At 50.2% G+C, this 23598-nt stretch overlaps 2 protein-coding genes across 3 annotated transcripts in view; both read left to right on the top strand.

Moving 5' to 3' along the window:
* The window catches only part of LOC144156241 (myosin light chain kinase family member 4-like), a 241332-nt gene that overhangs the window by 91148 nt on the left and 126586 nt on the right, over nt 1-23598 (top strand). The gene's annotated exons all lie outside the window — the stretch shown is intronic.
* Nucleotides 3243-6268, top strand: LOC144156240 (mitochondrial sodium/calcium exchanger protein-like). The gene has a single exon (XM_077688150.1). The coding sequence runs from the start codon at nt 3661-3663 to the stop codon at nt 5578-5580; it is 1920 nt and encodes a 639-aa protein (XP_077544276.1). The 5' UTR covers nt 3243-3660; the 3' UTR covers nt 5581-6268.

The following is a 23598-nucleotide window of genomic DNA, read 5'->3' as shown; positions in this document are numbered from 1 at the left end:
ATGTTTTGCGAAGCGAGTTGCCTATTAGCCCATCTGCCAGAAGTGTACCAAAAGCTTTTACGAGCGCCCGAACCACCACAACCAACGATCAATTTACGCCCGATTGATGACGCAAATGAACAAAATGAGCCGGGTTTGTGCACCCAAAACCCTTTTATGTAATATCCCACCCATATTTCGTTGTGCGCTACTTTTTTACGGCGCATTGTAATTAAGTCGCTTTGACGCCAATGCCACCGTATTTTTGTGGCACCGCGCTATGAAGTACGCTTATTCAGAGCAGGGGTGCATCGAGGGCTCACGGAGATATTACTACTGCTATTCATGCCATGACAAAAAGGAACCAACGCAGTGATTACTCCTTACATAGGCGCTTACTACGCGGGAGCTTCGGGCCTCGTCCCCCCCCCCCCCCCCCCCCCCCCCCTGCCTTAGTCGAACCTCGATATAACGAGGTAGTACTTTCTGAAACTTTGTTTTATGTCGAACTTCGTTGCATCGAGGTTTTGTCTTTCGGTGACACAAATCGTGTTATGGCAAAAATATTCCTTTTTCAAGTTATTTTAAAGGAAACAATAATAAAACTGACGCCGGCGAGGGTCGGTTTTATTAATGGGCATCCTCGATTTACCAGTCCTGGACGGTCCGCGGGAGTCCGAGGACTGCGTTCGGACCGGAACTCCCATAGGAATACACAGGAAAATCGAGCGCCGGATAACGTCTCGGGCAGTCCGAGACGCGATCCGGGAGGAGGCCCGGATCGCGTCTCGGGGAGGCCCATCGAGGAGGCCCATTGTTTCCTCTAGGCCCCCTCCGATGCTTTCTGGGGAGGTCTGGCCTTCTCCACCGGAAAAGGCCTCGTTAAAATAACAGTGACACCACTTTTAATGGAAACTTTACTCAAAAAATTGGTGCCCTTCCACTCTGTGAAAAAGGATGACCTGCGAAGCTGGGTGCAATCCAAGGAACGCATAAAAACAAACACATTTGTAATTTGCGATTTAGCATACTTCCTAGCAAATTAGCTAAATGAAAGTTGGAGAGACTCGAGTTTTAGTCTCACAGACAAACATAGAGCTGTCTGTTTCAATCCCGCGTCGTATACATCTTACTGTTTGTGTAACACACCAAGCCAGTCCACTCGACCACTCAGGACATCGGACAGCTGGCAATGGGCCGTTTAACGTCCACGTTTCAACCCCCCGCTAGCACAACTTACTGTTAATCGCCGGCAATCGGCTATGTGCTCGTGCTTAGAGCTGAAAGAAGCCATCGAAAATGTCGCTCTGAAAGCCGTTTAAGCTGAACAGGTAATATTGGCGCACTGAAGCGTCCCAAGCGGGCAAGTTGCGTTCATCCGGTAGGGATTCGCAGCTACTCGAAGAGCCGTAGAGCTGGAACTTGAGCAGGTAACGGTGGTGGCAGCGACAGCGGTTTTTCGATGTTTTCGCGCTAATTGGCGCTTCTGTTCGGGCAGCCGCTTCCTCAATTTCTGCTCTTCCTCCAAGTGAGCAACATGCGTCCGTCCCATGGCGAGTTAAACCTGAAAGGCCTCGAGCTTTATTCTAGTGGACAAATAAGACTGTTATTTCCCTCCCCCGTCGTAAGCATGTTGCTGTATCGGTAACACACCAACACCGACCCAACCCGCTCGATTACAGAGGACAGCTGGCAGAGCGCATTGATCCAACAGTCTTCCAATAACGGCGCTACCGCCGTTGTCAGCTGATCGCCGATTGCACAACTCGTGAAAGAGGCATCGGCGTTGGCGAGGCGATTAACAGTTAGCGGTGGCGAGGAAGAGCCTCAGAGCGGCGCCGAGTAAATCGGCTTCACTGGAATGAAAACTGCAGGAGGTTAGACATATACTGCATCGCAGTAATGAGCTGTATAAAGAGGAAAACAGAGAACAGTCATGCGACACTCTAGCTACTTTCCCGCACTGAACTAAAATTTAGTTCACATGGGAGTGCGTTTTTTGTTCGCTTGTTCGAAATGACGTAACCGCAACATACTGAACGTCAATGTCGTCAGAGGGAATTGAAAGGCGCCGAGCGCACGTGCGCAACCTAGCTCCCCTTAACCCCCAAAAGATCCCTGTGGCTACGCGCCTGTCATACATTTTCTACTCCGCCGGGTCAACGTAGACGCGAATGGTGATCCGTGGCTTTCCTCCCGACTTCCCTTACCCCTGTAAAACACATTCGTCACACTGCCACACAAAATTACACCTCCCGAGGAATGGCGGGCCACGCTTGCGGCGGAACTTTAGGGAACCTGCGAGATTTCAGGGAGCCTCAGGCTTATTCAGCCATGCTGCCTTCGCAGTGGGATGAGGGCGTAAGATATGGAAACGTATAACTCTTTTAATACTGGCGTCCAGGAAACGGAACGCCGGCCGAAAAAAAAAATCAGGAGGCGGAAGGGACCGCGAAGCCGGTCAATCAACCGCTGGCTACGCCACTGGTCTACTAAACCAGTTGCACTGGCCATTTCGGCCAATGACACAATTGAAGTCGGGCCAGAGACGATTGGCAAAACAAATTTCAGCGTTAATTTCGTTAGTGAGACCTACTGGTCGCTGCCACAGCACGCTCACGCCAAAGCGCCCATTATAGTTCCGTCCGCTGTCACGGAGCCAGCACCCTGCTTTTCCCAGAATAATAAGAAAACAAAAATCATAACCATCGCACGTCTCGTCTTTCTTACTTCACTTCTTGCGTAGACAACAAATGCGGGAAGTTTGCCCCCCACTCGCTCTCCTTCGCAATCAGGGCCGAGGAACGAGCTCTGTTATGCAGACGCTTTTATCTGCGAACAATGCCCAACACTTCGTTCGCGTAGGAGGCCAGCTGTTCTTGCGCGTCGATCACGGCGCACACGCAACGCCCTCCACTGGGCCAACACAAACAAGCACAATCAAACGCCCCATCCGGAACTGCCCATCGCCGCTTTGTACTGCTTGTGGTCCGTTCCTTTCTTTATTGTTTTTCTTTTCTTTCGTGACGCAAAACAAACCGGCCAGAGGAGATTGCCCTGATAATAAGAGATCCATGACGCGTTTTCATAAGCTGCCAAGGCTAGCTATCGGGAGATAAGTTGCTGTCTAGGGATACCTAGCGCAACCACAAATAAGGCGAAATAAAATGTGTTTGCGCTAATTTTTCCAGGCCCATCGCGCATCTGTGTGGACCCTTATCGAGTTCGTCTGGGCATGCTCGCGTCAAAAACTACGCGCCGTTCTTTGTGGGGCAAAAGATGAACACGCAGAGCGGATCGGAATATTTCTCCCACTCGTTTTCCACCGGATCCCGGAACAGGGAGGGAGCCAGAAAGGAAAGGGAATGACAGTTCCGGCTGATGTCGCGACAACGGCTGCTTTTAGCGCTCGAGCTGTCGGTTCCCTCTGGCTGTTGATTGGTTGACTTGTTGCGCTCTTTCCACGGTATACAGAATCGATATCACGGGAGCCATGCGGCGGCTGCGCGCGTAGATTTGCTCGAGGACCGGCTGTCGCGCTGTTCGCTGCCCAGCTTTTCAACCCCTGTCCGTGGCCATCGGCATCTCGCACACGTGGTGACAGCCGCTGGCGCCACCCCTTGGCCTCCAGAGCATTCGGGCCAGTGATGCCAACCGCCAGGAAGTACAGCAAGCGCTGCAATGAGCACGTCCGCCCTGCACTCCGCGGCAAGCCCACACGAATGCAGCCTGGTGAACGCGCTGGGCAACGACAGTGCGAGCCGCTGCGTCTTGGTGCAGACGTTGGATGACTGCGACGCCGGCCGCGCGCTGCTGCCCTACGTGGACTTCCTGTACTGCGACCAGAGAGGCCCTGCATTGACGCTGGCGCTGCTCTTCCTGTGGCTCGTGACGCTGTTCGTGGCGCTCGGCTCGACGGCCAGCTCGTACCTGTGCCCGGCACTGGTGCTCATCTCCAAGTCTCTGCAGCTCTCCCAGGGGGTGGCCGGCGTCACGTTCTTGGCTTTTGGAAACGGCGCGCCGGACACTATTGCCACGATTGCCAGCATCCGACGCAACCGGACGGCTCTCGCCATCGGCGAGTTGTTCGGTGGCGGCACTTACGTGGCGACCATCGTCGTCGGCCTCATCTTCATAAACAGCGACTTTGACCTGATCCAGTCGTCGCTGCTGAGAGACATCATCTTCTACCTGGCGGCCTCCTACTGGGCCTTCACCCTCTATGCGAGCGGATGCATCAGGCTCGCCGATGCTGTCGGGTTTATTGTGCTCTACGTCGTCTACATAACGGTCGCCATTTGGGGTCAACCGCTTCTCGCCAGACTGAGCACAATTCGGCTTTGCCCCAAGCGCCCAGTGAGTCGTCGCGTCTCCGGAAGTAGCTACAGCAGCTTGGGCTACAAAAGTCTTGCCGACAGCTGCTCGATAGGTGACGGCAGCAATTGCGAAGACGGCAGTCAAGATCGCGCCTTGCTCGAGGAAGCGGAGGACGTGGTCCCCACTCCGCCGCCCTTCCTCTCGAGGCCCCGGCTGCGTCGCTCATCGTCGGGCATCAGCCTGCACCACCACCACGAGAACGCCATCTACTACTTCACCACTTCTGTCGAGGAGCCGCGTGCCGATGCCAGTGCTGAGCACCGGCGTCCATCCGGCGCGAGCCAGGCTTCGTTCAATTTCGCCCGCAGCGCTTCTTCGGTCTTTTCCCCCGGAGAGACGACGCCCCTGCTCGGCCTCTCGTGCGAAGAGGCGGCCTGCGGTGAGTGGACCGAGTTCCTGCTCCACATCTCGCCCGTTGAGCCGCGCGAGTGGAAGACCAAGCACGCGTGCAGCAAAGCCTACGACATGCTCACGCTGCCCATCTACCTGGCGCTCGTGCTCACCATTCCGGTGGTCGACCGCGAGAACCGGCGCGACAACTGGTCGCGGCCGCTCAACGCCCTGCACTGCGTCACCGGGCCCGTTGTCGCGTTGACCGTGTTCGGAGTGCTGGACGCGCGCATCGCGAACCTGGTTCCCGTCTGGTGCCCAGTTGTCAGCTTCGGCGTGGCGCTGGCCGCGCTCGTCTGGTTCACGTCGGCAGCAAATGAGCCGCCCCGCTACCACATTGTGTTCGCGTACGCCGGATTCGCCATGTCCATAATCTGGATCTACGGCATCGCTACCGAGATTGTGGCACTGCTGAAGGCGTTCGGCACCCTTTACGACGTCAGCGACGTTCTCCTCGGCATGACCGTACTAGCCTGGGGCAACAACATCGGGGACCTGGTGACCAATCTGTCCTTGACTCGCCAGGGCTTTCCGCAGATGGCAATGTCCGCCTGCTTCGCGGGACCTGTGCTCGCTCTCCTGCTGGGCATCGGCGTGGCATTCAGCATGAACTTCGCAGCTCGGGCAGCGGCCTGCGTCGAACTCCAGTACAGCGAGCTGCTCCCACTCATCTACGGTGCGCTCGTGGTCGTCCTGGTCGTGCTGCTGGTGTCGTCACTCGTCACCTGGTTCCACTCGTCGCGCGCTGTCGGCCTGCTCCTTGTACTGCTTTACGTTGCTTTCCTCCTGACTACTACGGTGCTAGAATTCACGTACTTCAAAAAGACCCCGTAAAACTCGGTAGCAGTGTCTCGACTCTGCACACTATTTTTTAGTGGGTACATTTTGGGAACTCTGGGTCTCGTTTTGCCATTACAAGAAAGCGGCGACAATCAACGTGACCATTCTCGAGTGTGCTTAGCGGTTTAGTAGAGCGATATTGTGAGCGTTGTGCGCAGCACTTCGTATATGAAGTTTTCAGAAAAAGACCGCTGGTTTTATGCGTTTCAGGGGTTCTGCCCAAAACCTTGAGTCGTGTTCGTTTTATTCCAAACTTCGAAACGCATGGATTGGGTTTTTATGTTTCGCGCGCATTTTCAATCGCCAGAAAGTGAGGGAGCCTCATTGTTTTTATCGAGCTAGCTTCATTTCATGTGAAACATAGATGTGCTTATTTACATGAACCGTAAAGAGCCATGTTTGATTTTTTCCCCCGTGGTGTTGTTTGTTTTAACAAGGCGTTTAATAAACGACTCCTTCGGGCAGTGCGCGCCCCGAACAAGCTCTTGTTCGTTCGAGCCTTGAACGCCTGTTTTTTTCGTTCTCCTGTGCGATGATTGTTCCTAACCTTTAGACGCAACTTTTATTTACTCTTCTAGACAAGCGCGCATGGTCTTGCTGGGGGGCCTGTTTAGCCGTGTCTTTTTCAATGCACTGTAAAAAAGTGTAGTCATGTAAATTTATAATAAATGATGTAACTGTCTTTCATCGTATGCGCTGCCTCCCACATATTTTGCCACGTGACCGACTTCTTGCGTAAACTAAGGTATAAAATGCCGTCTTTGCTCGCGGTGGAGGACGACGTTAGTAAAAGCTGCGGTAAAGCTTGAAATACAAATTCCAAGCGAAACATACATGCAGTGCACAGATGAGATAAAAACGATGTCATTTCGATGTGTCACGTAAGTGATACTCTGATTTAAACAAGACAATTGAAAGGTGGTCAGGACTATACGGGTTGTGGTAAACTTTCAGATTTCCGGTTTGAAACACCGAAGATTTTATTGATTGTAGGGTTTTACGCGCCGACGCAACGCAGGCGATGAGGCGCGCCGTAGTGGAGGGCTCCGGATTCATTTCGACCACCTGGGGATCTTTAACGTGCACCGAAATCTGGTACACACGGGCGTTTTTTGCTTTTCGCCTCCATCAGAAACACCGAAGCCACGAGGTGTGCCAAAGTCGAGAGCTCTGGATTAATTTAAGCCACCTGGAGCTTTTCATGTTCAGCTAATGTCTTGCACACACATGAGTGTGATCTCGCATGAAAAAAAAAAAAACATGTCGCGCCGTGGTTTCGAAACCATGACTGAGCGCGTGGCAGCAGGACGCCTGAGCATCTAGCGGCTACGGCCAGTGGTGGAAAGGTTTCTAAATATCTCAATTTGAGTAAACGGAATCCAACTAGGTAAATTGCAACTGACATATTTTTTACATCCAGTGATCGCTCTATTTTTAACCCCGCAGAGCGCGCAATAACCAGTTAAACACAGCAAGGGCACCCATTGGAACTGCAAGAATAAAACGAAAGAAAGAAAAACTCGTGGGCGGCTGGAAGAAGCACACATGCGCGACTAAACTTGCAGATCTTGCTGAAGTGGAGAACTATTTGAAATGTTTTAATATCGGCATAAACGCGGCTGCCATCAACAAAAACACCGTCCTTACTACCTTAAAATATCCGGCAGTTTGACCTGCTTTATGGTTTTCGAAGTCGATTGCAATACTGATGATAAGCTTCCGCTTCGGCGGAAACGACGGCCTTGGCAGCTCATTCATCCCGGTGCAGACGGCCGACAAACAACGAGAAGTGGTGGCACAAAAAAAAAAAAAAAAGACGCTAGCGTTAACGCAAAAAATAAACGGCGACGTTAGTAGGCACGTGGAAAAACAACTCGAAAAGCACTATGCTGCGTAGATAAAGACGGCAGATAAACAATGGACTGGGTCGTCTGTCGCATGTTTTCCGGCGTACTTTTTTTTCCCCTTGTTTCTGATCATGCCCGGTTTTTAGATGCAAATCATCTCTTGCTCGGGGCTATGTCCGTTGTCCTTCCGGCGTCCGTCCACACCTCTCCTCCTCTCCACACCACCTGTCTGCGCTGCTCCCCCTCTCCACGCCAGCTGTGATAACGTTACTCTCTCCTCTCCCCAACAGCTGTGCGCGCTGCTCCTCCTCTCCCCTCCTCCTCGCCGCTCCAGATAAACCAGGTCCGCGCCGCTGCTCCCTTCCGTTGCTTCTTCGGTCTGCGCCGTCCGATGAGCTGACAATGTACGCCAACGATTCTGGCAGTGACCCGCCGCGGTGGCTGAGTGGCTGAGGCGTTGCACTGCTGAGCACGAGGTCGCGGGTTCGATTCTCGGCCCCGGCGGCCGCTTTTCTGATGGAGGCGAAAAGAATAAAAATTCTTCCCACGTGGGAACCTTTACGAGATGCAAAGCATCTCGAGTTTGCACGGTTTTGCATCTCCTCAGGGTTCCCACGGGGGAAGATGGCGTAATTTTTTATTCGAAATTGCGTTCCGCAGCTCAATACGGTGGTGACATGTAGCCTTCAATAAATTAGAACTACTTGTTTTTTGAAACAAATTCTAAAAGAGAGCGAAGTTACGGCCCAAGGTCGTCTTGATGGTCGATGTGCATGCAGTTCTCACGTTTGCTAACAGCCGCTGTCGAGAGCGCTGGCGCTGCAGGGCAAGTCCACAGAGGATGGCAGACATTGTGCATGGCGCTGATGTCAATATCGGCCAATTTGGCTCTGTGCTGGATTTCCACTTTAACTTAAAAAAGAACTCGCGCTAACCAGTGCCGTACACCACCGTGTATACAAACCAATGCATGTTAACGTACAATATGAGGTCTGTTTCATCTCTACAGAAATTTAGACATTTAAGCGTAACGCCGCACCTTGTCGAAAGTTGCATTTGTCAGTCATGGGAGATGGGGACCAACTACTACACCAGGGTGACAACATCCTTTTCTGATGAGGGAGGTCTGTTTGTGTACAAAAGAGCCTTTCTAGCATAGTTGAACCTTTGTAGTGTAAACTCTTAGGTCTCCGAGATGATGGTTACTTCCGGAGCAGGCAGCACTCCATACCGGGCATGGGTTGAGCTCAGAGAGCCAGACGAAGAAAGAAGAAACAAAGAGTAAAAAGAGAGAGAGAGAGAGAGAGAGAGAGAGAGAGAGAGAGAGAGAGAGAGAGAGAGAGAGAGAGAGAGAGAGAGAGAGAGAGAGAGAGAGAGAGAGAGAGAGAGAGAGAGAGAGAGAGAGAGAGAGAGAGAATAATGTGCGCGCTAAGAATATACAAAGATACGAGAAATGCAGTGAGTGAAGCTATACCTTCCGAAATGCGGAGCTTTCTTGCAGCGGCTGTGGCAGCCCAGGTGCAGCCCCTGAGTTCTGGCCTGCAGAAGCTGGTGGAGGAACTCCCAGTCCGCCATTGTTAGTACCTCCTGTTCCTCCCTTTCCTCTGTGGTTAGGAATCACCCAATTTCGCCTGCCGGTGACGTCCCGAGGGCTGTCTTCTCTTCTCTGGGTGGCATCGCTTGCCGACCTTCTTTCCCGTCCATCTACGCTGCCGGATCCCCTATCCTTGCGGTTACTTACTGTCTGGAAGCTGTAGAGCATCCGATCACGGCGGCGGTCAGGCCAACGATACAGCAGCGGGTGCTGGGAATATCTGGTTACGGAGAGGCCTCCTTTGGAACTTGATTTTGGCAAACTTCATCGTGCGAAACATGTCTAGCGAAGAAAGTTTAGCTGTATAGAGGAGCTTTCGGGCGTAAAGTGGGATATTACAGGGTTTAGCGAACTTACAAGAACAGGCGAAGTCTTCATGCAGATAACTAGCGGACATGTTATTGGCTACCGAGGACCTCAAGAGAAGAGAGAACACGGTTTAGCATTCGTAATCCTCAGAGAAATAGCAGGGAATGTGGATTGGATTGGATTGATTAAACTTTATTTAAGCCGGCAGGACGACGTTTTTACGCGTCGCGACGCGGGCCTCGGCGTCTTCCTGGTGGCTACTCATCCGAGACGTGAGCTCGCCGTTGCCGACTCGCGAGTCTCATGTCTTGCGAGCGCCCGCAGGACCTGCTGGACGGCCCAGTGTTGATCTTCGTAGGTGTAGCTCCTTGCGGCTTCGGCAAGCCGTGGCGGGATGGTTCTTGACCTCGCTTCCATTGGGCTCGTGACACAGTTCCATAAGATGTGTTTCTGGTCTGCAGTCTCCCTGCAGCAGAGCTGCACTTGGCAGTAGGGTATGCTTCCGGATACATTCGGTGCATCAGAGCCGGGGTGGGTAGGGACCCGGTTTGAAGCTGTCTTAGTAGCACTGTTTCCGCCCGGCTCAACCCCGGGTCCGGAGGTGGGAAGGTCCTCCGAGCCAGGCGGTAGGCTTTGGTTATTTCGCTATAGTCTGTCATTCGGTCCTTAGCACCGAACCACGTTGGACGGTCAGTTGCGGGGGCGCGGTTGGTGAGTGCTCGCGCCTCCGCGTGTGCCGTCTCGTTGTGGTTTGCGTTCTTACTCGACACATCCTTGCCCGCATGCGCCGGGATCCACTTCACTCGAACAGTTCTTGCGTCTTCTAGACATGCATTGCGTAGCACCTGCAAAGCTTCTTTGCAGATGCGTCCCTTGGCGTAGTTCTGAACTGCAGTTCGTGAGTCGCTGATCACCGACTGGCAGCCTGCGTCGGTAATGGCCAGGGCGATGGCCACCTCCTCTGCGCGTTCTGCATCGGTGCACTTGACGCTTGCCGCCGTCACAGTGTCTCCCGTGGTGGCCTTTATGACAACGGCAGCGAAGGCTTCGTGTGGATATTCCGCCGCATCTACATAGCGAGCGTGCCTATCCTGGGCGTGTAAGTCGACGAGGGCTTTAGCCCTTGCCGCCCTTCTGCCCTTGTTGTAGTCAGGGTGCATGTTTTTCGGTAGAAGATCTACCCTGATCCGGCGACGTATCTCACCCGGGATGGTGAGTTTGTTGTCACCACCGCTGTGGCGTATGTATCCTAGGTCCTCTAGGATCTTTCTTCCAGTCCTCGTTGTAGATAAACGCTCGAGCTGGGCCGTACGTTGTGCTTCCGCTATCTCCTCGAGCGTATTATGCACTCCTAACTTGAGGAAGAGCGGTGTGCTTGTGGATTCAAACAGGCCTAGCGCGGACTTATAGGCCCTCCTAATGATGGCGTTGATCTTATTACGCTCGTGTTGTAACCAGTTGTGGTATGCCGCGACATACGTGATGTGGCTGATCACAAAGGAGTGAACTAGCCTGATCAAACTGTCCTCCTTCATGCCAGCTTTCCGTGATGCAACTCGTCGGATGAGCCTCATTGCGTCCGCGGTCTTGGCTGTGATGCGTGCGATAGTCTCGCCGTTTCTTCTGTGCCGTTCGATGATCATTCCGAGTACTCTGATCTTGCTGACTTCGGGAACAATTTGACCGGATCGCGTAGTTATCCTGATCGTGCCTTGCCTGTCCGTAGTGCGACCCCTCCGTGGTGTTATAACTAGGAGTTCTGATTTGCTTGGTGAGCAAACAAGTCCTGAACCATCCAGATGTTCTTCAATGGCGTCGACTGCTTCTTGTAGTTTGGTCTCAATGTGACCGTCGTTACCCCTGTCTACCCACAGTGTAATATCATCGGCATAGATAGTGTGCCGGATCCCCACTGTGGCGAGTCTGTTGGCTACTCCTATCATGACTAGATTGAATAGTAACGGCGATATCACGGACCCTTGCGGTGTGCCAGTGCTGCCGAGCTTCTTATCGTCGAGTTGTAAATGGCCTGCCCTTAGCTGAGCGGTTCTACCCGTTAGGAAGTCCTGGATGTAGTTATAACAGCGTTAACCCATGTTGAGCTTAGAAACTTGCGACAATATCGCAGAGTGCTTGACGTTATCGAAAGCACTCTGGAGATCAAGCCCTAGGATTGCCTTATTATCTCTTGAGGCACCGGAGTCGTCAAGGATTTCGTGCTTCAACTGAATCATTGCATCCTGGGTACTTAATCTCTTTCGGAAGCCGATAATCGTGGTTGGGTATAGATCCTCGCTCTCCAGGTAATCCTGCCATCGATTCAAGAGGACATGCTCCAGCACCTTGCCTACACACGACGTAAGAGATATGGGCCTCAGATTGTCGGTGTCCGGCGGTTTACCTGGCTTAGGGATGAGAATGGTCTTGGCTGTTTTCCCTTTCCGTGGCAGTGATCCTGTTTTCCAACACTTGTTGTAGAATTTTGTTAGGTTTTCAATTGAGTGGTCGTGTAGGTTCCTGAGAGTCTTATTTGTTACTAGATCCTGGCCTGCTGCATATTTGCTGTTTAAGTCGTGTAGTGCTACTCGAACCTCTTCTACATCGATTTCCCGATCGAGCCTTTTGTTTGGTAGCCCTTGGTATGGACCATGTTGCACAATTGGGGTAGGCGGTAAGTATTTGTCGTTGATTTTCTTAAGTACCTCCTCTTCACCGTGTTTCTGTATGGCGCGGTGCATAAGCTTGGTTAACCTATCACGTTGATGGGATTTTGATTTAGTTTTATCCAAGAGATGGCGTAAGAGGTTCCAGGTCCTTCCGCAATGTAGCTGTCCATCCGCCGCGTTGCAGATCTCATTCCACTGCTGAACGCAGAGGGCGCGGCAGTGTCCTTGGATCGCCCTGTTGAGCTCAGCCACCTTCTTTCTGAGGCGCCTATTGAGCCGTTGTTTCTTCCAGTGGTCCAGCAAGGACCGTTTAGCCTCGATGAGGTGTGCTAGTCTGCTGTCCATTTGCTCAATGTCTGCATCCGTCTCAATGGTTTCTGTCGCTTTTTGTACGTCCTCGGTAAGCTCCCTGACCCAGGCTTCTATGTCCTCAATTTCACAGTGTTCTTTGGGCCTACGGTCTCTGAAGGCGTTCCAGTCGACCAGTTTGTGCGTCCTGATGCTGGTGTCGTTGTATTCCGCGATGTTGATTTCAATTATAGTAGGGTCACTTCCAAGGTCGACTCCCGTGTTGGCCCAGGTAATTACCCCTTTATTATCGTTCTTCACGAACGTGAGATCAGGTGTGGTATCCCTGTAAACCGAGTTTCCGATCCTGGTTGGATTTGTCGGGTCCGTAATGAGCGTTGTTACGATCGGCGTAGTGACATTACGACGCCCGTCTGCAATGCTATCGGGTTCAGTCATCCAACGCTTCCGTCGGCCAATTATCGCAAGTTTTCCTCTCCCCTACCCTCATTGATGGGGAGCGACCCGGCTTTGTATGCGAAGACGCGGCGGAGAGGGACGCTTCTGCTGAAAAAGGCGCTTTCCGCAGCTTCCCCCCCGGCGAGGCAGGGAGGCAGGGAGGGATTTATAAAGACGTGCAGCATTGCTTTTCCAGCGGCAATCGTCAGCGGGGGACTGCTTTGTTGTGATCCGAGACGCTGCTATTCAACGAGTACTCCACGCCGGATTATCGACGGGGTCAGGGCGTCTTCTCGGAGCTTCAACCATTGCATCATCAGGAGTCAACTGAACATTAACCTGTGCAAAGTGCCATCTCTTTGTGAGTGTGTGGACGTCAGTCGGGGCGCCCCTGATTGGACCATACTGACGTCAGTCGAGAAAAGGGGGAATCGGGGTGGACCCAACCTGGTTATTTAAGCTCCTGCGCGCAGGAGCGAAAATCCCTGTTCACTCAGTCAAACGCCATGTAGATATCTGTACATAAAGTTTCTTTCGTCGCCCTACAAGCCCCAATGTTTGCCCCAACTCCGGATCAACGTACGCCACCACCGGTCACGCTACCAGATCCGCAACAGCGTGTAGCCGAGGTCCGTGGTGTCTTGGTGTAGGTCTTTTCCCTTAGCTGTCTGTTTCTTGTAACCCCAAGCAGGGTGCATCGCATTGAAGTCGCCGCACACTATGAGTGTGTTTCGACCCGCTGCAGTGCTTGCCCTCAGTAGCAGCGTCTTGAACTTTTGCTTCCTTTGTGATGGGTTGCTGTATACGTTCAGAAGGTATAGGGTTCCCTTCTTCCTCTTGCCAGGTATGATCTGGGTGAGCGTGTGCTCAATTTTTGCTTGCCCTTGCTGTAATTCATGTTCCACGAGGGTGAGCCCCTTTCTGACCAGTGTGCATAAGCCCCTGCCATCGGCGGGGCCCTTGTGCACCCTATAGCCGGGAAGAGACGGGGCGTCGGTGAGTGCTTCTTGAAGTAACAGTACATCTGGCTTCTTTGTGGTGTATGAGATATGTTGCTGGAGGACCGCCTTCTTGTTCTTGACGCCACGGCAGTTCCAATGCCAGATCGTTAAACCTGCGGTTGTTGCTGGTGCGTTGGTGGCCATGTTTGATTAAGGTTGATAAGCTGCTGGTTGCCTTGATTGTAAGGATGCTGCGCGAAGAGCGGTGCAAACGTTGGGTGACTTACAATTGGCCGTAAGGTTAACTCGATCTGCTGAAGCGCCGGGATGCATGAGCCCATGAGCTCCTCCAGCTTGTTGAATCGAGCTTCTCACCGTGCCTCTATGTGGTCCATCCTTGCTTCAAGTTCGTCGACATGCTTGTTTTTCTTATCCCTTGACGAGTGGGATTCGACAGCTCTCTTCTTAATGGCTGGTTCCGTTACGGGCCTGTCGCTCTCGCCTTGCGTCTTGGCAGTGTCCATTGGTTCGTTATTCATCTGCGCCGAATCAAATGATCACTGGGACGGTTGTGTTGTGAGCAATGCCCGGATATTGGCCATTTCTTTCGTGAGATTGTCAATCGATGTCTTGAGTTCGGTATTTTCTTTCTCGAGGTTGTTCATGGATACTTTAAGTGCAATGTTCTCCCTCCGTAAAGATTCCATGGCCTCGTCGTTCCTAGGCACGCTTACGTGTGCCGGAGTCTTGTTTTCCTTGTTTTCTTTCATCGCGTCAGCCCAGCTAACACGTTCATGTGACGGCGAGCGCTTTCTGCTTATGCTTTTAATGTCTCTACTAGGGCTCCTGTTGTTCTTGCTGCACCTGCTGGCGTCCCTTGTTTTCGACAGCGAACGGTTCCGGGAATGGGATCTTGGGGTACGTTGCACCTGAACTTGACCGAGTGGTGGAAAGTCTGCGTTCGACAGCTGCTGCTCGGCTTGTCGACGGGTCCATTGTCTTCGTCGAACGATGTAGGGGGTCTTGTACTTGGCCTTACAGGCGCGGTCCCCTGTGGGGTGTGTGCCATTACATAACTTGCACATGGGCGTGCATGTGTGTTCTTTTTTGGGGTTGGTTTCCCCGCATGCTAAACAGGTCTTAGCTGTAGGCGTCGGGCAGACGTCTTTCCGATGATCAACTTTTCCACACTGTTGGCATATGTCGATTTCCTTCCTGTAGAGATGGCAAGGAATCAGGGTGACCCCGTAGCGTACAAAGTTGGGAACCTTGAGGCCTTGGAACGCGACGATGACGGTGGTGGTCTCGCCAATTCTCTTGGTGCCCACTGCGAGAGGGTTCCTGTTTTTCACAATGTTGCGGTCGATGACTAAGGCGCTGTCCGACAGGGGGACTCCCCGTATGACGCCCTTGACGGTGTCGTAAGGAGCCGTGCGGTAGGCACCGACCTCGGGAACCTTATCATGCACACGAATTGCTTGAATTCGGGCGTATTTTGTAGCATTTGCTTCGCTTGGAGTACTAACAACCAGGATATTCTGTTGAACATTGGGACAGATGGTATCCCCCGCACTTTCCACGTTGGAAATGACGGCCGCACGCAGTATTGCATCCGCCACGTTTGTAGTGCCTGCTTTGATGATGTCCAGTCCCCCTCTGGGTCTCACGACAACCTTGCATTCCTCGCGCGGCATAATTGGCATGCGGGCAGCCTTGATGACAGTGGTGCGAAAATTCTTCCCTTGCCTTGTTGAAGTACTCACTTTGCGTAGCCCTTGTTCAGGTGTTTCGTCGTTGTTAGGAGATCGTCGACGTAGCCTCGACATGCGTTCCCCGGCGAGCGTCCAGCCTTCGTCGTTGCGATATTCCTCGGGTGAGATTTCCTCTCCTTCTACTGTGACGCACATTTGGTTGTCCGAAAGCATAGCTACGCTAGTAGTAGCCTCCATCTTGGATAAAAGTCGTTTCCACTTCTCGTATCGGGTGATTCCTTGCACCTTCACAAAAACACTGGTAAGAATGAAACTGCAATATGATTTGAACGGCACTGCCAGATCGCTCATCGAAGACGGAGCCGATGTAATCGCAGCACGATGGCGATCTTCGTCGTCCCAGGGAATGTGGAGGAATTTTTCAACATTATCGAATGAATCTCAGTGGTGGTGATCAAGCTAAAAAGCGATACAGGTTAAATATAGTAAAGACGTGTGCGCCTACAACTAGCTACGAGGACGAAGCCGTAGACAGTTTATACGAGGACATAGAATCAGCAATGAAAAAGGTAACGACACAGTTCACGATTGTGATGGGACACTTTAACGTGCTAGGAAATATTTGGAGCAGTGATCATAGGATGGTTAGATGAAAGGTAAGGCGGAATCTCAAAGGAGAAAGAAAGAAACTCGTGAAAAGTAAGAAACCCAGCATGGAGTCAGACAGAGCAAGGAGGCGGGAGTTTAAAATTACTCTTCAAGACAAATCTCCGCTTCTAAACGAGGATAGTGTAGACAGGCTAGATGACAACCTAAACAAGCAAACAGTAAATCAGCAGCAGCTGTGGGAGAAGCAGCATGTGGGTAACAAACTAGAAAACTAACTCAGTAAACAAACTAATTGCGAAACGTAGGAACATGAAAGTATCAAGTACGGCGGATCAAACTGAATTAGCAGAGCGGTCGAAATTGATTAACAGGAGTAAAACAAACGGCATTGCTGAACATAACGTAGCAGCAATCGAGGAAACACTGGAAAATAGGAGGAAGCTTAAAAGCAACTAAGAAGAACCTAGCCATCGGCAAAGACAATGTACGCACTCAGACACAAGCAGAGTAACATTACGCACAGCATTACGAAATATTCTACCCCAGGATACGCCAGCGAGGTTGGGCCAGGAGAAACTACTGAGCGTACAAGCTTAGCTTCCGATGTCCCGGTAGTAACTAAAGAGGAAGATGGAAAGACTCTCAAAGGCATGAAAATAAGAAAAGCTGCAGCTGACGACGGCATAACCGTGGATCTTTTAAACGAAGGAGGAGTTGTTATACTGGAAAAGCTTGCTGCACTATCTTCAGAATACTTAAGAACTCAAAAAGTGCACATAGCCTCGAAAAAACCCAGCATAATGCTGTTTCATAAGATGGGATATACCAAAGACCTTAAGAAATACAGAGCCATCAGCCTACTCTCAGTCGTTTACAAGCTGTTTACCAAAGTAATAGTTAACCGCATAAGTGACAGTTTAGATTCCCAACAACCCAGAGAGCAGGCCGGGTTTAGGAAAGGGTACTCAACCATGGATCACATCCATTTCGTCAGTCCAGCAATAGAAGAATCCGCAGAATACCTACACTAAATCACTTTATATGGCATTTATAGACTAGGAGAAAGCGTTTGGCTCTGTACACACCGCAGTCGTGCTAGAAGCATTAAAATACCAGGGCATAGAAAATACCTACATAAGACTTCTAGGCGACATATAAGGGATGTACGGGAAGGACAATTCTTCACAAGCAAAGTTACAAATTTCCGATCCGAAAGGGAGTAAGACAGGGAGATACCATCTCGTCAAAACTGCTCACAGCATGTCTGGAGGAGGTATTCAGAAAGCTTGACTGGTAAAACACAGGGTTAATAATAAAAGAAGAACACTTGAGTCATTTGAGGTTTGCAGACGATATATTCTTGCTAAGAGAGACTGCAGAACACCCGCAAAAAAATGCTTGAGGAACTACAATCAGAAAGCACGGCCGTATGGCTAGAAATAAATATGAATAAATCTAAAGTAATAATGAATAAGCATGCTGAAATCGCCCTGTTCAGCATGTGTAACGAAACGCTAGAACAAGTACAAGAATCTAACTACCTCGGTCAGATGGCTAGTGCTGACCCCAACCACAAGACAGAAATCCGGCGCAGAATAGGCATGGGTTGGGGAGGACTCGGCAAGTGCTCCCAAATATTAGAAGAAATAGAAGAATCTACAACCAGTGCATACTGCCGGTTTGGACATATGGAGCTGAAACTTGGCGCCTTACTAAACAACTGGAAAACAAACTTAGTTCGGCTCAAAGGGCCATGGAACGAATAATGTTAGGAGTAACACTCAGGGACAGGAAACGAGCTTTCTGGATCAGGGAGCAAACTCGAGGAAATGATATCATAATTCAAATGAAGAGAAAGAAGTAAACTCGGGCTAGCATTTACTCGCGTAATGATCGCACTTTTTTTCGGAAATATGGTGCAAATTTAGGGGTGCGTTCATTACGCGAGGTATATTTTTCGCAAAAGAAGTTTCAGCACAGAAAACGCAAGTTACAGGTCATATTGTTTACGATAAGTCTCATGAACATAATAAACATAACAAATAAAAACATAATAAAAACTCCACCGATCACCGAATGACCACCGAGTGACGCAAAATGCAGTGTTTTCGTTACGGAACGCGCCGGAATTACGGAATTACGGAACGCGCCGGAACGAGTTTTCTGCGAGATGAGAACAGGTCGACCAAAAATGCTGCTCAGCTGTCACAGTGTGGGACATCAAGACACGGCTGCCGACGCAGCAAGCCGAGCACGTTTTTTTTTTTTTTTGTATGTCTTGTGAGTGCATTATATGCATTTAGTGAGAGTTTCTTCCGCACAAATAATGAACTCATGCTTGCCGATATCGCTAATATCATCAAGTCCGCGGCAATAACGTAGCGATGTCCGCTTTGAGAGAGGAGGAAACTAAGGTAAGCACGACCATCGTCATCTAGACTTGGCACACACACGACATATGGCTGCGGCAAGTTCAGGGTGCGATCATTCCGAGGGAAATAAAATAAAAAAAGTCGTATTTTGACGACCAACTTCAGGGGTGCGATCATTACGCGAGTGCAATCATTATGCGAGTAAATACGGTCAGTGAGAAGAAATGACAAGCGGTGAACCACGTAGGGTAACAGAGTGGGTACCAGGAAACGGGTCTAGAAGAAGGGGACGGCCAATAACACGACGAAAGAATGAAACAGGGAAATTCGGGGGCAAAGAATGGGCTCCAGGAGCGCAGGACAGGAGCGGGTGAAGGTCAGTGGGGAAGGCCTTCGTCCTGCAGTGGACTTGAGTAGGCTGTTGTTGATGATGATGATGACCTTGCCGAACGGCTTGTTTCGATTTTCCTTGTGCGGTATAAGGCAGATTAGCATTGGTGTCAAACAATACAAAATCACTGCACACAGCGCGGGAGCTTAACATAAAAAAAGCAATATTCCTTGATGTTTCTTGATGCTTGGGGTGTTTCTATTTAATATTTTGTTTCGCTGCGTAATTGCATTCCCTCTGCGTACGAAGCTGTACGCATTGCGTTACGGCGGCTTTCGTAATTCACGAAGGAATTCCACGCGACTTCTCCTCTGACTGAATTGACGGTTTACTCAAATGCCTACGAGGTAGGGGATATAGATCGAGAAGCTGGCCGTTCACTCGATAGCCAATGCGTTCGAAGACTTTTAAAATAGCCGTGTAGCACAGTTACTGGAGCGGGATAACACCAAGTCACAGTGCAAACTTGTGTGACGCCACTGTGGTAGTTCATAACGCGACCGCCAAAGTTCCTGCTGCTTTGCTTTTTCCTAGCTTAAAAAATAACTTGTAGCTCCCGACTTGGGCTTGATGGTTAACTGAAGGATTACACGAACTGAATAACACAACGCGGGTAAGGTTATTATACGCCATTGTCGTTGTAAAGGTGCCTTGCGTAGCTTGCTGAGGTCGTGCGTAATTTCACTACTTCGAGTTTGGAGCTCGGGAGGAAAGAAGGAACAGCAGGCGCCCCCCTCGAGCCCCTCAGGAACCATCGCAGCCATGGCGCACTGGGTTGCGCAACATTTCAGGGTGACATGGCTGCAATTCGTATTGTTTGCGGTGCACGTCGGCTTCACAAGTTTTGGCGCTGCCCTCCATGTAGGTGGATCTCATCTTTTTGCTTGTTCAGGCCTTTCTAACAGAGACGTGTTAACACTCACTTGAATTCCTTCCTGTTTACTTGAGCATGTGTCGTCGCAGCTTATGTTACAGCTCGGTGGGGGATGATGCAAGAAAAATGGAACCTTGCACCGCGCCTTAACTTAGCCGGAAGAAGTTGGTACAGGGGCAGCGCATCCTAAACTTTCCCCCGGCAAAGCCACTAGAAAGTTCTTGCCTTTTAGTGTCACCCTTTAGTGTCACCCGCTTAGCTTTCGCATTTAATATCGATCTGCTAGTCAGTCCCACAGCGCCACGACACAGTAAGCCAAATGTCAGATTTAACTGAACAATCGAAGGCGATCGGAAAATCCAGTGCTCAATAACGACCAAGCCATTATTTTCTTCTCGCGTATGACGACCTAAATAACAATCTTAAACGGTTGCCCAACGTATACTCTTCGCACCTTGCTGTTTATCCACTGAACTAGCGCATTTATACTATTTGTGCATTTTGTTGCCTAGCGCTCCTCGTGCGTGGCCACGCGGGCTGATAGCATTTTATCTTTGGCGGCCTTTGTTAATCTTTGATCGGGTGTACTCGTGGTCCGGAAACGTACCGATTTGCTCATGATCTTGGAAACGCTGTTTTCCAGCCGCACACTGCGACACAGGCTCCATGTCCCGCTGCGGTGGCTCAGTGGCCAGGGCGTTGTGCGGCTGACCCGGAGGAAGCAGGTACGGCCCCAGCTGCGGCGACTGTTTCACGAGCAGAGCTGTTTAGGCGTTTAATTCCGCTGTGGAGCGTCACCGGAGAACTATCACCATCGGCGAAAGGGAGAGGGTGAAATGCTGAGCCAAGAGTGTGTGCCGGAAAGGGGCGAGGAGGCAAGGAACCCACGAACTAACGGCGCTGGGAGTGCGGGCCTCAGGACAAAAAATGCGGCTGGGGAGGTCCCGCGAATTGAGCCACGGACCTTTACGCCGTGAAACTGCCAACTTAATTGCTGGACTAGACCAAATGCCCGAAGGTGCGGAGTTAGCAGCGGCGGGTAACAATAACATGATCAGCCAATTGGAAAGAAAAAAAGGTTGTGTTGGCACGCAGTGCGCAATACCCGCAAGGAAAAAAGGCCAGGTAGGAAAGGCCAGGTAGGTGGAAGAGGAAATTAGAGCGAAATGGGTTAATTTTGAAGCGGAAAAAAATAAACCTGACAACAAATTTAGGCGCCCATAGCGTACAAAAAGCGTTCCATCTCGCCTTCCCAGGTTGGAAATAAATAATAAAGGAACGAAAAAAGCGACAACCTAACACCCCGTATAACAATTAAAAGACCGCAGCCGCATGAAACAAAAAAAAAAATGGTCGCCATCCCGAAAGTGGATGTCCAGCAAAGCTGTTGTAGACTACTACAAATGGTGATGGAGGAAGCTGTGAAATGTTTCTCGTAGTCGCGGCGGGCTTGTCGCTTGCGCTCGGCTAGTGTCACTAGATAAGGGTACAGAGTATCGGCACTCTTTTTAGGTGCGGAGTACCTCAGGACCGCACAATGTCCGTCCGCGTCCGTGCGCATAGCATTTACATTCGCAAAAAATCACGCAGGCACCGGCAGGATTTGAGCCTGTGTCTGGTAGACTGGACAGAGTTAGTGTCAGTCGTCTTACCCATTGGGCTACGACCGTTTTTTTTTCTCTTTATTACCGTTCGTCCCAAACGAAAAACCAGGTTACAGTGATTTCATAACACCCGCCACCTTTGCGATAATACAAGTTTAAAATCTCTTCAGCTGAACAAGCGAACCTTGTTCGCTAAGCGAACAAGGTTCGCTTAGCGCTTTGTATATTTCACGTATGTTGACCATACTGTCAATAAAATACTCTCTGGCGGGCCGCGCATTGGGATCGGCATGCCTGTCAGCCATCCTTGTGCGCCACAAGCTGTGCATGCTGATCAACATAAACATGTCGAATGACACGCCTCCTGTAACACCTACAGACAGGAAACGGATCCAAAAAAGGGTTTATGGGCAGCTCCTTTTTGACAGTACGCTGCAGGATGTCCCAGTGAAATCTCGCGTCTGAGCAGTCCAGAAAATTTTGGTCAATAGTTTCCGGGTTTTAGCATATGCGACAGTTAATGTTCCAAGGTATGTCTAATCCTTTCTCCTGGAGCCATGGCTTTACAGGAAGCGTGCCACTGTGGAGCTGAAAAAAGAAACTTTTAACGGAGGCGCGCACGGGCATTCTATTAACCCTCTTGTGCACATCACCTAACCTTCCCACTGCATACATAGACCTGTATAGGGGAATGGGTAACATAACATCAATGAGGTCCTTATACAACTTTTTGCGTGTTACATTGCTCAAGTACTCTATCGAAAAGCGCACTCTCAATAATTTGAACGCTCATACAACTTCGCGCATGAAACCACATAGACTCGTTCGTCTACCCCCAAAAGAGGACACAACAAATTCAGGTATATGATCACGAAGGCGCACTTAAATGACAGTACATAGGAAGGGATTATTCTGATCCCTTAAGAAACAAAACCTGGACACGATCTGCTTCAGAAACAGGTGGCACAGCCCCAAGCCTCCTTTTCGAACCGCGCGGAACAGGTTCGAGCGGCTGGTCCGCTCCCAATTCGATCCCCAAATAAAAACAGCAAACACTCTGTGTAGCTTCTGAACAGAAACTCTCGTCATCGACAGTACCTGAAGGACATAGAACACCTTGGCTACAATTAATAAATTGCACACAGTAGCTCGTGCAAACATCGACAAATCCTTCCCACCCCACTTAGTTGTCTGCACTCTTGCGCGTTCTGTTTCCAGCGTCCAAAATTCAGTAGGCTGCCTGTAGTCATTGAGTGGTATGCCCAAGTATTTGGCCGGAGTTACCGTCCACTGCATATTTTCAAAAACCTGAGGCGTGTGTTCCACTTCCCCGTGGCAGAAACCTAGGGACTTTTTCCAGCTTATAGCACTACCCGTATGTTTACAAAACTTTCTGGCTTCTTTTACTGCCTCTCGAACACTTTCTTTGTATTTGCAGATTATGGCTATATCATCCGCGTATGCCAATACTTTTACTTAGCTCTCTAATAACTTATAACCACTTATTTTTCCACTGTTAATCTTTAAACAAAATGGTTCCAAGTAGATGGCAAACAACAGAGCACTCAAAGGGCAGCCTTGCTTAACCGACGACAGAAGCTGAATACCCGGCGTAACTTGCATGCTTATTGACAATAAGACTAGTGAAGCAATCCCGATAACACATTTCAAGTACTCACATTCAAGTACTCGAAAATACAAAACTAAATTTCATGTGCAACACGGTTAAACGCTTTTTCAAGATCGATTTGAAGTATTGCCACATGTCCATTCCCCGCATCGCAACACTCCAGGATGCTTCTCATTGTATGTATATTAGTGAAAATTGTTCTTCCTTTAATTCCGCAAGTTTGGTGCGGGCCAACAATGATATTCATTACGGTTTGCAATCGTTTAGCCAACACTTTCATGTATATTTTATAATCAAGATTTGTGAGGCTAATCGGGCGGTAAGAAGTTACAGAGAGTAATTGAACAGGGTCCTAGGTTTTTGGCACCAAAACAATGTATGTCCTGCAAAACGAGGGGGGCATGCGGTTTTCTTTGTATGCATCGACCAACAATCGATGTAAAGCCGTGGCGATTTCGCTTTTAAACATTTTGTAAAAGGCAGTCCCCAAGCCATCAGGCTCAAGCGATTTTCCTCCGGTTAGCTCATCTATTGCCTGTTCAATTTCCCTTATACTGATCGGAGCCTCGAGCTCCGCCTTGACGTCGTCATCTAGTTTGGTCATAAGAGGCAAGACTTCAGTTTTAAACCCTTCTTCAACGTGCGGTTTTTTACCAAACAAATTATTATAGTAGTCGACAAACGCACCCGCTATTAGCGCTGGGTCTGTAGTGACC

This window comes from Haemaphysalis longicornis, unplaced genomic scaffold (assembly GCF_048455015.1).
Source record: "Haemaphysalis longicornis isolate Haplotype H1 unplaced genomic scaffold, Haemaphysalis longicornis Haplotype H1 scaffold_1, whole genome shotgun sequence".
Classification (NCBI taxonomy): Eukaryota; Metazoa; Arthropoda; class Arachnida; order Ixodida; family Ixodidae; genus Haemaphysalis; species Haemaphysalis longicornis.
Note: the sequence above shows the minus strand (reverse complement) of the source record. Positions and strands in the feature narration are given on the sequence as shown.

What these genes read in the sequence shown, in the direction of transcription:
- LOC144156240 (XM_077688150.1), top strand. Translation starts at nt 3,661, where the DNA reads ATGAGCACGTCCGCCCTGCACTCCGCGGCAAGCCCACACGAATGCAGC.